The following is a 16,028-nucleotide window of genomic DNA, read 5'->3' as shown; positions in this document are numbered from 1 at the left end:
TATTGAGAATATATCCTGAAAATTATGCAACTGAAGAGGAGTTCTTGTGCTGGTTCTTGTGAACAATGTGAGCACTGAAGTAATGTCATCATGCTAATTCTTTGGAAAATCTGCCAATTAAAGAGATCTTCTTGCGCTAATTCTTGTGCTTAGTCATGCCATTGAAGTGAAGTTCTTTTGAAATTCTTGTGCTAAATCTTGCCATCAACGTAAAGTTATTGTGCTAATCCTGCAACAAATCTGGCTAACAAAAGAGGTTCCTGTTCTTGTGATAAATCAGTTTCAATTTAGAAATGACTTTTTTGCGTTTATGAATAAATTTCAAATCCTGTTTCAAAAACGGCATCTGCATGACAAAAACTCAAGTGCATGATAATTATTTCTACAGAAGTGATTTTATTTTATCCATTATGCCAACTTAATTGCTGCCAGTAAACCTTAATAGAGAGAACAGTTGCTCTGTACAAAAGAAAACAAGTAGGACTGACATTACCATCAAATCTTCATGGTTGCCCAGACAGTGAGTATTTAGCTACTTGCTCTCAAAGAACCTTCATATATCAAGTTTATGAAATGGTGCCAAATAATATAGTACATAAAGATCATTGCCAAACTGTCAAAGTGATGGAAAACATGAGGCTCTGTGGTCCTTCAATGTGTTGTTACTGAATTGATATATATAAGGGGTAGGGACCATCACCCTGTTAATCTTCATCTAATTTTGAGTAACGGCAATGACTTAAACCCACCATTTATTATCAATACAAAATTGAACAAAAGGTATAAAAACAAATAATCCATTTACCAAGGTTGTTATGCACATTGGGAACAGGCTGGAGAGATTTTTCCATTTTGCTCTGACAGATATTTTCCCAATAGTTAACAGCAAAATACCCAAGGAGTGACTTACAAATATCAACTTGACACGCCAAAAGTGAGTAAGTTTAGTTTTATGCTGCTTTTAGCAATATTCCCGTAATATCACGGCTGGGGGACACCAGAAATGGGCTTCACACATTGTACCCATGTGGGGAATTGAACCAGGGTTGTCAGCGTGACGAGCAAACAATTTTCCCACAAGGCTACCCCACAGCCGACATGCCTAAAGCTCAACATATTTTGTTGGTCAGTATAGACCACAATCTTTGTTTAAGCATTTACAACTGTATGAAAAAATCAGCTTCTTAAAATTTGAAATATACTTTTTCCCAATTTGTCACAAAGGCATCCACTGTCACTAAAACACTGACTGAAAACAGCAGTTTCAATTCACTTTAGTCTTGTCAAATCGACGAGACAAACACATCCACGTTCAAAACACAGTATGGCAGTCTCAGAAATAAACACCGATCACTGTGCTTGCAATCATACCATATGAGTTAAGAACGTAACATTCTCCTCCCTACTTGCTTTGTCCTGAGTGATCACCAGATGTTCCTATATATCTAAATGTTTGGAGGCCATTATCTCTATCTTGCAAGAATCTTGCCTAGAGCTTTTGAAATTCCCCCATTGTGTCATCTGCCACAGTATAGTGCTAATGCATTCTGCAGTCTTCCAAGCTCACCCTGATCAATACTGACATGCAATATTCTTGTTGCACTCAGCTGAACAAAGCATGGATCTTAAGTAAGAATCCATAGTTCTCTTTGGATATTTGCTACAACAACCAGGATCTCCACCCAAGGCAACCATTAAGGTTACGGCAACTCAGGCCCAAGCTTTGAAGTTAACCTGGGCGACACCGTCTCCTCCATGTTGCTGCATGACTCTCCAAAGTGGTTTCTTTATTGTATTGCATCTGGGTATCTATGTCAAGACTGTAACCAAAGCCAAATCAGGTTGCAATGTTATTAATTTAGAGTGAGTGTGTTTTGTTGACACCATTATTGACAAAGTTCCTGCAACATGACAGCATGGTCTTCACTAATTATTCAGTTTCAGTTTGGAAATTTCAAACATGTTATAAGTTTTTGTGTTAACTATATTTGATGGAACTAATCAAGTCAAATGATTTTGGGAAAGAGCATATGAGACAATTATCAAATTCATTACTTCTTGTATTTTCAAACCCAAGTACTCTCAAGCCCTGTGCTTATTATTGATAGTTCTGTTCTTGTTTACAAAATAAACCAACTGTGCAATCTAGTAAAGATATTTGGAGATTATGGAATAAGTTTGTCTGAATGCTGGACTATTTGTCAGAATTGAAATGTGCACAACTTAACCCTCATGAAACAATTAAACTAATGACCACCATGTCTACAATGTTGGCAAGTAAACCTGCACATAATACATATTGCATATTGTCATTTAGACTCACATTATAACAGATGCTGTCAGCCTGAAATATGGTTCACGTAATATTTTACTGCTTAGGATCCAACATGATATATAGTCAAAAGGAAAGAAAATTACAATGAAAACTGACTCAAACACTACAAAAAAAAACCCCAAAATGGAAACTAAATAAAATACAAGGAAATATGTCTCAACATTAGATTATATTAAAGGGAGGATTCATTGAAAACTGTGAAACACAATCGACTGAAGTGCTCACCACTGATTTTTGTTCAGATTGTATTTAAACCATTGACATATTCATTTGGCAACAAATTATTTTCAATAGGTGACATTGGAAAAGCCAAACAAAAATTGCCTTATGGGTGTACAGCGTCATGATATTGTCATTGTCTGCACTTTTTTCTATGCCTCAATGCCTTCCTTTCAGTTTCACAGTTTCTCTTTCACAGCCAATGTACAAAGACAACAGGTCTGTCAGCTTACTGATAGTTACTTATTAAAAAAGTTTTTTGGTGATGAACAATTTACCCCACTGATCAGAATTTATTACAAATGAACTTGGGTCATAGGATTTGTTTTGTAGGTGGGTGAAGACAATTTAGAAACCAATCAAACAAACTGTGGTGTAGTCAGCAGTTGGCAATAACTACCAGTTCAATACTTCCTTAAGCCTAATAAACAAGGGCAAGTTGGTGGACTGTCGCTGATATTGAAGGATCAAAGTGTACCAGTATAGTTCCAATCAAAGGTGATTAAGTATCTCCATCAAAGTGGGCCACAGCAAGCTGGAGTCAGACTCCACAACGTCTATATCTGTGTGATAAAGGTGACTCATTGTACCCAGATAAACTCATCTTCTTGAAACCTGGAAGATCTGAGATAAGCCACATGGACGTGTGGGAAGTCAGTGCACACACACCAAGAGTTATTGTAAGTCACTTACTTCAACATGAGGCCTACATTCTTGAACAAATTTGGCAATGAAGTGAAAATTTCAAAATTCATTTTAGGTTTGAGAAGCAGCAAGTGATCAAATCCATTAGTGTAAGGGGGTCCTCTCACTGGCTGGACATAATTTTAATGATCCAATCATTAGGACATGTTATTCAGAAGCAACTGGAATTTAAGCTGATGAGGTCATTCTTTGTAAGTCCATTTGCCAATGAGAGCACAGAAGTTGGCAAAAAGAAGTTGGTTGTGCATACCAGGACAATAGATGCAAGACATCTGTAGCATCTACACATTATGTTACCATCATTGAAATCATGTCCACACCTGGTTAAAGGGTTGCTGAAGCACTTGCTGTTCTGTGAGAGGAAATGTGTTTCTGTTGACCGAGTCAGGGGTTTGGGCTCAGACATAAAGAGGGATAACAGGTACGATTGAAGGTGTTACTGGCCATTGCTTCAGAGTCAATCTAATGCTAATCAGCTTTCAGCGTATTGCTCATCGTTTGGCCCTTGTCACTTCACAAGCAGCAGATGAAACCGACTACCTGAGACACATCCAGAGTACATTAACAGGTTTATTTTACTACTTCATAGCTTCTACAAACAGCACAACAAAGTTGGATGGTGTTTGAAAGCATTCAGATACACTGCTGCAGAATGAACATATGACAACAGAGGCTCATAAGCTTATCTTCAAGGGCAGCCATTGTGTTTAGGGGAAACACAACATTAATTCCATGAAGAAAAAGTTCATTGATGAAACTTTCAAGAAAAGTGATGACAGAAATTCTGTTTAAAACAGGAACATGATCTATGCATTTGGTGTGCTTGGTCTCCAATATCCTTCCTGAGAAAGGACAACCTCAGTCATTTTAATGACATCAGATTAACACTTTGATCAACCAGTTTGGGGAGGAAAAAGCCTAAGAAGTTACAAGCAAATGTATTGCACCTATTGATCCTGTGGCAACAAGGCAAGAGCGAAGTATGATGAAAACACTTGTTGTAAATTGTCCAGTCTCTGGTTTCTCATTGATGAGCATCACAAACATTCCTTTCTAAACCATCTGAATTTCTAAACAATATTCACTCAGCAGATTGTGAAAAGGGCTTCAATACCCAGAATCAAATAAAAACCCAACAAAGGAACATACACAGTTCCAAGGAGTGGACAACCTCAAACTTGTTAAAGCTGAACGTGTTGCACCTGTTGAATTGGATATTATCTTCACTCTACAGCACTGGAGATCGGTAAACAGAGGAAATTGATTCATAATACCTGAAGTTCCTTGCCAAGTTCTTGCTCTGATAACTAACTTTAAGTGACTCAAGCACTGTGTAACAGTAGCTGTACTTGAACTCTGCACCAGTTACAGATAACAGCAAACACTGCCGTGTTTAGATCTATATTTTTGAAGTTTCAATATTAGTCCACTCGTACATCACTAGGCATAAATTTACCTCATCTCAAACATTGGCCCCACTATTTTCAAAATGTAACCAAATTTTGAAGTAGACCAAGAGCCAGGGAGGCCTGTCCCCATGCATTCAATTTGTAGCAGAACACTATAATCTCCAACAAGGATCCCTTATGAATCCAAGACAAGACAACACAAGATACTGACCTTCCATGCTCCAGTGGTAAATGGAATTGTCTGTGACGAGACCGATGGTGTTAACACTGATCCATTTCCAGAAAGTTACTTCGTCTGTCATTGTGTGGGCCTTCATTTTGCTCTTCATCTCTATGTTGAAAATCTGAAGGGTCTTCCCAGCTGTACAAGAAAATATATACACAATACAGATCTATTGCTGCAGTTGTTGAATGTTGTACAACAGCATGAAATATCACAGATTCAGTTAGTCTTATCAATATGTGTGAAGTGTGTCCACATGTCTAAACTGCCTGAACCTGACCTTTTCATTTTATTTGAGAACCCTCAAAAGTATTACTAGGTCAATAATTATCGAATGACAGGCAACAGATTCCTTAAATAACTTTACTCTACAGGCCAAATACACATTTTACTGCAGAAACATGAAATAAATCTTCAATAAAGGTCTTCATACTACCTGATACCATGCTATTAAGTAGATACAAGTGAAGAAAACATTATCCTGGGCCTAGATTTTCGAAGCTCTCTTAGCGCTAAGATAGTAGTAAGTTAATGTTATTGTATGGCACTTACGACTATCTTAGCTCTAAGAGAGCTTCGTAAATCTAGGCCCTGGTCTTTAAAACTCTTTCAATACTATTAAACAATTCACATTTTAAGATACAGATCTTCCAATAATGACGCTGAAGGACAGGTTCTAGAATGCAGTAGACTCAAGTGGTACAGGCACAGACTCATCATATATTAAACAGGATCATTACCAATTCATCACTCTTTAGCTCTCGTTAAAAGGGTGTCAATGTCAGTCTTACCTTTCAGTGCAATGACTTTGCTTGTTGGGTTCATGATGGCGGAGTCAGCTGAGATGGGTCTCCTGATGGGGTTGGCTGTGTCGTTCATGTCAATGATGACAACTTGTGCCGTTTCCCCCACCTTCTCCCGCACACAGATGTACTTGTCAGACTCCATGGTGAGGGTGCTGAAACCAATGTTGGCGGCGTTGATGCCAACATTTTGGAGCTGCAAAACAAAGAAACCGTGTCAGACAATACAAGCAAGTCACCTTGATCACTCCATTTTCTTGGTCTCTTACATAATACAAGGACACCTTGGAACTTATTCCACTCTGTACAGGATCCTAATTCTATTAGTGATGCAACTAAAGGAGAAAGAGACTAAAACATTTGCCAGCTAGACAAGTGATGACATAACACGGAACAAAAATTCCACTCTCCCTTTGGATACCAATAACACTGGACAAGATTATTCAAACCACAGGGCTAGTTGCATCCCTCCCAACAAACTTCTGACTTTGGCAACAAACAGAACACATGTGTCTTCCAGATAACTTATGGCTAGAAACATCAGTCCCAAACAAGCCATCCGAGTTACACACTGTAAATTCTACTAAATACAAAAGAACCCGATGTAGTGACCCATACTGGTTCCATATTGCCTGAAAAAAAATGCATGTTTTTGATTAGCCTCAGCAATACTGTTCTTGATGGTAAGCTTAACATTAGCTCTGGTGATAAATGCTCTGCTCGAGAAAGATTTGGTTATAAAATTATTACTTTATATAGAGCAGAACTACTTCTGACCAAAACAATATGATACGGACATCAAAACTTGAATTCCACAAGCCCAGAGGCCCAGATAAGCTGCATATCCGGGGAAAATATGAATAGAAAATTTCCAATTACACATTGAAAAATAATTGTTGCGTACCAATTACGCACTTAAAATGTTGGATATGCAAAAAGTTTAAAATATATGGTAACGGAATATATTTTTAAAAATCGCTTGCATAATGAAATAGACATTGATTGCTATCAAGTTGTACTGTTAGTATAGGACAAGTGTTGTACTGTCAATATAGGATGAGTGTTTTTTTATGAAATCATTTCCATTATATTTAACTTGGTTTTGATTAGATAAGGCAGAACATACCTGCTTAGTAAACTTACTCAATGACACAATACTTAGGTAAGTAATATGACTGAAAAACGCACATATTTGAAAGCAGTGGGTAATGGAAAATAAAATACCCACTCAACATTCATAATACCCACTCCAAAAAATTACAGTGGGCACAGTACCCACATGAGCTAAATCTTATCTGGAGCTCTGCACGAGCCCACAATGCTGACCTACAAGAACACAACTAAGTACTAGCTTACTCATACACATAACTAGCAGCTGTTATCAAGTGTATGACTAACAGCAATTACAGCCATTTTCCAGAGAATGTCAATGTTTGGATATCAGTACAAGTGTCTGCACTACTACAGAGGTTTCCAAGCAGATGAATGGCATTATTTCCATCACCATTTAAAAAATAAATAACTCAGCTGTTTAATATTGTTCACTGAATGATGGGTGTGATAATGATAGGTGATGCCAAGACATTTTCCCCGAAACCTGCGTAATCTTCAAAATGTATCATTTAACCTTGATGTCATGATGAACTAACCCAAAATGTAAGAACAAAATCCACAATATGTTCATATTCTTAACCCCAACATGATGTCTAAACATAATGTATCCTAATTAGGCACCCTGCTCAACCCACTAAACCAAATTCTTGCCCAATCATGCGATCAATAAAAGCACCAGCTACTAAACCAAAAATCCAGATGACAGTCAATTTGTTCTTGGGTATATTACAAAATAAATTCTACCAGTTCAGAAAGGGGTATATAACAATTAATAAGTATTATCAAGGGTCTTACTTTTAACACTTGAACGAAGTTTGCTTACCACTGCTGAATTTCTAAAAACATTTACAGGGCTCCAGATAATTTTTCAAAGTAGGTTAAAATCCTGCACAGTAAATCTATGCCTTCAAGTATCTTTTTAGAATGGTTTTCTACCTGACAGTGATCAATTCAGCCCTCAACTCACAGAACAAGGAGTACGTACTCCTTACTTTTTCAATATAAGAGTACTGGAAAACTTCAAGAGTACATTTAGAGTACTGAATGGAATTTAAAGGAATATCAGTAATCTTGTGTTTCATTTCATGTATGCACCACAACATTGCCACTCTTGTGTAAACAGTTCAACGAACAATAAAACAATACTTTTTTTTCGGTTAAATACGACTGTAAATGATTCTAAGACCGTACACCATTGCAGTGGTGCGTATCTGCTACTTTTTCCTAAACATGTTCTTCCGTATCATGCATATTTTATATCCGTACATACGCCCCTTATATGGAGCCCTGATTTACCGTGTTTTGTATGCATGACCCCACAATAATTCTCGTTGTCAATTTCTGACAGTGATAATCAAACATGATGTTATATACAGACCTCCAGAATTTGCTTAAACCATTGCACATTAACTCTGAGGTCATTCCCGAAGTTCAGTAACCTGGGTTTTTCTTTTTAAAAAAATGCTTAACTACTGATTCAGGTAACTCCTAAGTTATATCTGTTCATGTGCTGACCTCAATGTGTCACATCACATTAGCTCACACCAGTCATAGGCATGTCTAAGTTGCAATTGGCTAGAGGTGCCTTTATGCATTAATCACGATAAAGAAATAAAGGAACTGAAGCTGAATAAGCTACATAGGACAATTGCACACATTGTTGTCATATGACTGATCTTATGATAGTTTCATGCTTATTTGTGTGCAAGTAGGTTAAAATCCTGCACAGTAAATCTATGCCTTCAAGTATCTTTTTAGAATGGTTTTCTACCTGACAGTGACCACTGGCTATTTATAAAATTAAAGTACCAGTATGGGCTGATAAAGAGCCTCGCTGCCGGCTGATTGATCAGAAGAAGCAGGTCAGAGAGGGACAAGATTCCTCTACACTGCAGCCTGGCACAAATCAATTCCGCCCTCAACTCACAGAACAATGAGCTGCGTCAATTCTGGTCAATGGCAGCACCAGGAAGAAGTATTCAATCAAAAACTCCGCTTATAAATCAGTTTGGTGCGGACAAATAACCACTACCACATGATTCAAGATGTGAAAGGGATAGAGAAACACCATCTTTATAATGTCTTAATAGCAAGGATGGAGAATACAGCTTGAAATTATCTCAGCTGATTTATGCAATGAAATGGAACTTTAATATAAAAAAAACATGTCAAGATCAAATGAAGTTTAGTTACTTTCTTCAAGCATTTTCTACATGCAAATTACACTGAGCATTTCTGACAATGCAATAATACTCTGAAACCATTAGTACTTTTGTTTTTGCTCCATTGCAATAAAGAAAAAGCTGACTACTTCAGAACAAAACTATTTTACTCTGAACAATCAACACTATTTGGTCTTATCCTACTCATTCATGCAGTTAGCTTTAGAAAACTGAGAAAAACTGTCTATAATATTGATATTGATTAATTGTAAAAAGGACCTTGAAAGAATACATGGTCAATATTACTTCTGAAAGCACCATGACATTGGTGTTCTATGTGAAAGTCAACTGGAAACTTCATTCCTTCATATGATCATTGTCAGAAATAATTCAACATCAATTACTCATGAAAATTACTGTTGCGAAACAAGGGAAAAGACTGACAGTACCTCTTAATGTAGATTTATGTGCTTTCCTGATGACATGTTCTCAAGATTTTTAACAAGTTTTAAAAATACATGTTTCTTATAATGGCCACAATAGATACAACACCGTTGATCTACGACTAGAAGGGGAAAATTGAATTTGAATTTGTTCAAGTCCACAACTAATAAAATAAATTGGCCATGACCAAAGTCATATCAAGTCTTTCTTTTTCCTTCAGATTAAACATCACAACCACAAACATTCCATGACTGATCAAGTAATGGGGTGAGAGTGGGTAAAACACTGTTTAGTCATATTTTTTCACCTAGTAATGAAAAGAGAATAACATTAAGATGGATATTCCACATGGAAGTGGAAAAGGTCTAACAAAATCTAAAATCCAAAAAGCTGTACAAATCCCATGAAAATAATCCATAAAACATCAATCATGCATCAACCTTTACTATCATAGCTATGTTACAAAACCACCGTTCACAGCCAAGAATTGTAAGACATATTTTATACCCACTAGAACATGCAAGGTGTACGATGGTCGATTGATCCTATTTCCATGTCATACAGCTTGACTTAGTGATGTGCTAATGCTGGCCATTACAACACAGCCATGCAGAGACCAGCCTGTAGTACACAGAAATAACATACTTCTCCTCAGGTTATCAGGTTATCTTAATTATGTGAGTGTAGAATGGATTTCTATCACAGCATGGAATGGCTACGACTTGTGGATAACTATTCATGTAGCTATTGATCTCACTACACTTAACTTGACCCAAAATCTGCTCACTCTGCCATTAATCATACATTATTCCTCAATAGTCCTTAATCAATACATTGACATTCTAAAACTGACAAGCTCACTGTCTTTCAGTTGTGTGGGAACCCATGTTGTGTAAGCCACTCTAATGAGGATGGCCATGTGATGGGAGGAGCCCCAATCTTTACTCACACTTCATTTCACTGCACATAATCAGAAATAGCTCCATGCTAATGTTTCAGAACAGACTCACAAATGGAAACCAGAAATTATTTTTCCTGCCAATTTGACCAAACCAACCAACATTGCCAATAAATTCAATATTACCACTAAACATGATAAATGATTATCTGTCAACTATTTTAAAAAATCTAAAGAAAAAACATGTCTAAGCACTAAAATAACATTGCATAACAAGGTCTTCCAAATAATGTTTTGATGTAACCATGATACTAATCTCATTTGGTTGATATTAGCAATTCACTTTATTCCACATACATTATTTATCACTTGATGAATATGCAACATTTTTGATAATAATCATCACTGATCATCATTTTCTGTGAATTGGCACGAAATCCAAGCTGTTGAATAAAGCCAGCTTTAGTGATGAACATGTCATTCAGATCCTATTAGGTGAGGTGAAATTGGGTTTAACGTCGTACTTGAGAATATTTTGCTCATATGACGACGTGCATGCGTGTATATGTGCGGCTGCTTGTACTAGCCCAGACAGAAGCTGGTTTTATAGTGCTAGCCCACTGAGATACCATGCCGCAGTGAAGCAGGAATACCCCACTCAGACACATTATACTGACTCCAAACCGACCAGTCCTTGTTGTACCCATTAATGCCGAGCGCCAGGCAGGGACCAACAAGTACAATATTTTAACGTCTTTTGGTATGACGTGGTCGGGGATCGAACCCGCGACCTTCCGCTCTCCGGATGGACGCTCTAACCACTACACCACGGAGGCGGTCTCAGATCATATTAAGTAAATATATTATATAATGCTTGAAAAATCCATGAGTTCTTTTACCTGTGTAGAGTTTAACATTTCAAGACATCTTTAACATTTTTACAGATAATACAATATTATCAAACTGCTGTCATTATGCATCTATGTAATCCACATCACAAACTGCTGTTTCCCTAAATCATCAGCAGGAAAGCCCCTTCAAGAGCAGCTACGTTTTAACTTTCAAGATGAGTGCTCAAATCTAAAAGATGATAAACCAAAGAATTCATGTTTGGTACACGCTATAGTTTTCTGATGCTGGATAGCCATTGAGTTCACTTTGCTCTCTTAAATGGTTAGACATACTGGATATATAACACATTATGATGCACTGGTATACATAAGGTAGGTGGTTTGTATTGGCTGCAAAGGACCCTTCACCCCAGTAGGCCATATCAGTCTTGACTGCATATCAACATCAGTCAACATTTGTGTCAGCTGTGTAACATGACACTCAGGCTTAAATGCAAACCCTGAACATGTATAAGACTTCACAGTATATTGATTTAATTGTTGTTTAGCACTATACCAGGCAATATTCTCACCATATGAGTGAGTTTAGTTTGACGCTGCTTTCAGCAATATTCTAGCAATATCATGGCAGGGGACACCAGAAATGGGCTTCACACAATGTGCCCATGTGGGGAATCGACCCCGGGTCTTCGGCGTGACGAGCGAAAGCCTTAATCACTAGGCTACCCCACTGTCCCCCTCACCATATGATGATTCTGTAAATAATCCAATCTGGATCAAACAATCCAGTGATTGAAATGAACTGTTTCATACAATTGGGATTATGGGAGGCAATTGCAGTTGGAATGATGTGTCATTAAAAACTCTGTGCATCTGACCACACGATCATTTTGTCATCTCTTACAACAAGAATGAATTGCTGGGGCTATCTTCAGCTCTCCAGGTACTTGAACATATTTTGTGACTTCCCTAAATAACTTAAAGCCTGAAATGCTAATAGTCATGGGATACCTGTAACTGGGAAATCACTTCAACTGACAGATTATTTTCTATAACATCATTTGGTTCCTTGTACGATTACACCTGAAATAGTCAACTACAGAAATAATGCCCATCATGTTCTTGGGAAGTTAAGTCAGAAAACTTGTCCATGAAAAACCATTAACAGACAAGATTCAAGTATTTCCTTTTACTAACATTCATGGAGTACAACTGATTATAGCATCAATGCATGAGTGTAACAGACTTTCAAAATATACAACTAACAAATGACCTGAATGACAGTAAAAGATTCAACAAATAAATACCGATTAACACTACTTTGAGCAACATATTAGCACTATCCTGGTTAGGGACAAAACACATTCATGAACTGTAATAATGTGAGGAATCAGAACCAAATCAAGGGCTTAATGATCTCAGAGCTCCAGATAAGATTTAGCTAATGTGGGTACTGTACCCACTGTATTTTTTTGGAGTGGGTATTATGAATGTTGAGTGAGTATTTCATTTTCCGTTACCCACTGCTTTCAAATATGTGCGTATTTCAGTCATTTTACACACCTAAGTATTGTGTCATTGAGTAAGTTTACTAAGCAGGTATGTTCTGCCTTATGTGATACCTACTCAAAACCAACTTTAATATAAGGGAAATGATTTCATAAAAAATCAGTCATCCTATACTGACAGTACAACACTTGTCCTATACAAACAGTACAAATTGACAGCAATTGATGTCTTTTTCATTACGCAAGCGATTTTTATAAGTATATTCCGTACGCATTTGTTTTAAACTCTTTGCGTATCTAACAGTTTAAATGCGTAATTGGTACGCAACAATTATTTTTCAATGCGTAATTCGAAATTTTCTATGCGTATTTTACCCGGATACGCAGCTTATCTGGGCCTCTGGATCTAATGCTTTAACCATTAGGCTTCTCATATGGTGATACCTAATGATCAATAATGTCACATTACATAATCAGCATATTAACATGACACATCATCATACAAGCATACCATACAAAGGTACTCAAAGTTTTCTGGACTTCCAGTACAATCTTAACAGGAAATCACTATGTGGTAATACTGGTGACCTCTATAAATTTAGTTTAATGTCTTTGAAACATAAAGAGGCCAAATTAGGCACACATATTTTGTATAGTTAAAAGTTGATGTCTTGTTGTTTCTCTATCATCTTTCGGCATTTAATAAAAACACCTGAGTACTTGTGTATAAAGAATATGACCTTGGCATCCAAAATCTGCACCATGTTTCAATGATCAAACAACACAGGGTATTGATAGCTCATCTTGTTTACACTGATCACATAATCGTTACCTAACCACAAGCTGTCAGTTTTACCTATGTGATAGGAGAGTGGATATGGTATAAAGATTGAACAATACTCAAGATAACTTTCAAGATTACTTAATTATATTCAAACAACTGCTTTGTTACCAATAATGCATAGAATTTTAATACATACATGGATGTGAGACTGATGCCATTACAATTTCAAAACGATTGATCACTGTTACTTTAATTATAGAGCTGTCCTAAAAACACATATCAGAATATAGTGGCTTCACAGACTATACAAAATGCAAAGGTTTCTATGAATCACCTAATTACATACACCAAAGAAGACGTAAATACATTACACATTACGAATGGGTCAAGGTACATGTTGAAGGGGTGGAGTTGGATGTCATTGACACCAATAGGCTATAGCTGATATGTAAAATTCTACATATGAAAAAGAATTCAGACAGCCTTATACTAGCCTGACACTTCAAAGCACCTTATCAACAATCTTAGACTAAAACACCGGTAATTTTTGTAATTGACAAAAATAACTAGTGACTCACGCCCCTTACACGTCTGCTGCACTGAGAACAATATTCCTATATCAAAACTACGTGCAGAAAGGGGGCGTAAACATCTAAAATATACCAATATACATACCCACGTACCTATATTACCAGTCTTTATTAAACAGGAAAGGTGCATGTGGCACTATATGCGTAAAAATATGTGTGGTTGAATCACAAAATCGTCTTCCGGTTTCTGGTTTGGAATCACACGACTGCCAAGTCATCAACACTCGAGTCGATTTTACCCGATCGCAGCGAAGAATGAACAGATAAGAAGACCACTATATGCCAGAGATTGGTGCATTATTGTTTGCATACATGATCTAACTTCATCTTAAAAGAGATGACAATGCGATTGGTAACATTTATAACCTAGACAATGTGTGTATTTGCACCTGGCTTCCATCATTAGGGGCGTGTAACGCTGAGACATCACCACCGGTATGACAGACTCACCTGTAGATGCTCCTGAAATCGGATGGGAAGCAGCTGCGTCATTGCGCTTCAGCAGATGCTCGGTGTCTGGGTGTGCACCAGGTGCTGAGATGTGTTTTGTGTTGCCAAATATCGCCCTAACCGTTAATGACCGGTGCCTTCTACCGCTGACCGTCTTCACTTATCTACAAAGATGGCTGCCGCCGTGGAGAGGTTCTGCGCAAGTAGTTCCGGGAATAGCCTTAATAGTAATTTCTTTGAAACTGTTTCTCAGTGACGAATAACACAAAACGTCTGTTGGTGCACAGAAAACGGAGGCAACCTGTGAAAATCTGTAATTTTTAATGGCTAAAGAAATCAGACTTAGACGTATCCCTTGTAACAAATGTAAAATGTACAAGGAAATTACAATTATTATTGAAATATACTTTATTTCTGCCTTTATTTTATTTAGAAAGCATACAAAGATAAATAACAATTTACACACAACACACCGTTAAACAATGGAATAAGCATTTAAGGAACACTGTGCGCTACTGACACGAGCTGCTAGTGTTGTGAAAACTGCAGGAGTTGAACAAGCACTAATTAAGCTGATTAATTAATCGCTGAGTGGTTACATAACCCTCTCATTGTGTTTACTTAGCTAAAGCGTGTATTTAATTCAGACTAAAGGGTATTCGTGATCGCGGATATGACAAAATATCTTAAAACCAAACCTTTTTGTGATAAATACGAACAGTTTATTTCTTATCCTTCTCTGCCTTCCCTTTTGTAAATCTCCATTAATGGTTGACTTGGGGAGTATTGAGGATATATACATAACTAAAGAAATTAATGCCTTATAATATTTCTGATTTAACGAACATATATTTGTAAAAGAAAGTTTGTTTCAACAGTTTTTAATTTTCTTTCGTGTATTATTGTCTGTAACTATAACTAGTATATATTGAGAAATATTACAAATAGCTCTTGAATGAAACTGTCCAGGCACTTAAATATGCAGTTAGGGTGTATTCTTGGAACTAGTTTTATTAAATTACTTCATTGTAACATGGAAGTAGTTTCCAATTCAATAACACAACAAAAGGACAATAATACATATGTTCGCAGTCATCCTTGTGAAATTACTTCCGCTTCGTCCGAGAAAAGCTCCCACGAGAGACATATGTTGTTAGGAGAATATTCTCATTCTTATTTTCTACCAAATTAGGATGATAATTCATTTTTTATTCGAAAAGTAGGCAAATGACAGTGTCATCGCCCAGCTGCAAGTACTTTTCATAATTGCTAACCCGATAAATGAAAAAACAGTACTTTCAACGACATCAGTAAGCGAGAAGGGTACTAGTTTCATCATAAGAATATACCATATCACTCCGCCATTGATGGCGTCATCGAGGTTATCCGGGTCTCGCAACCAATCAGAATCCGCGTTCACTAACAAGTGCTCGTCACGCAAATACACCCACTTGTCTCTGTCATTCGACAGAAGGATCTATTCCGTACCAATGTGGAATACAGGTATTATTTTTAGAATTCTGCGATCGATAAA

At 37.0% G+C, this 16,028-nt stretch overlaps 1 protein-coding gene across 1 annotated transcript in view; it reads right to left on the bottom strand.

Annotated features, from left to right (window-relative positions):
- Nucleotides 1-14,702, bottom strand: part of LOC124283823 (clathrin heavy chain 1) — a 44,254-nt gene extending 29,552 nt beyond the window's left edge. Inside the window, exons 1-3 of the mRNA XM_046719846.1 lie at nucleotides 14,495-14,702; nucleotides 5,683-5,890; nucleotides 4,880-5,029 (exon numbers count right to left, since the gene is read on the bottom strand). Coding sequence (XP_046575802.1) covers nucleotides 4,880-5,029; nucleotides 5,683-5,890; nucleotides 14,495-14,536 — 400 coding nt within the window. The 5' untranslated portion in view covers nucleotides 14,537-14,702. The remainder of the gene's footprint in view (nucleotides 1-4,879; nucleotides 5,030-5,682; nucleotides 5,891-14,494) is intronic.
- Between the last annotated feature and the right edge of the window lie 1,326 nt (nucleotides 14,703-16,028).

Source organism: Haliotis rubra, unplaced genomic scaffold (assembly GCF_003918875.1).
Source record: "Haliotis rubra isolate DU_JTF1 unplaced genomic scaffold, ASM391887v1 Scf322, whole genome shotgun sequence".
In the NCBI taxonomy this organism is placed as follows: Eukaryota; Metazoa; Mollusca; class Gastropoda; order Lepetellida; family Haliotidae; genus Haliotis; species Haliotis rubra.
This window is presented reverse-complemented; position numbering and strand designations above follow the sequence as displayed.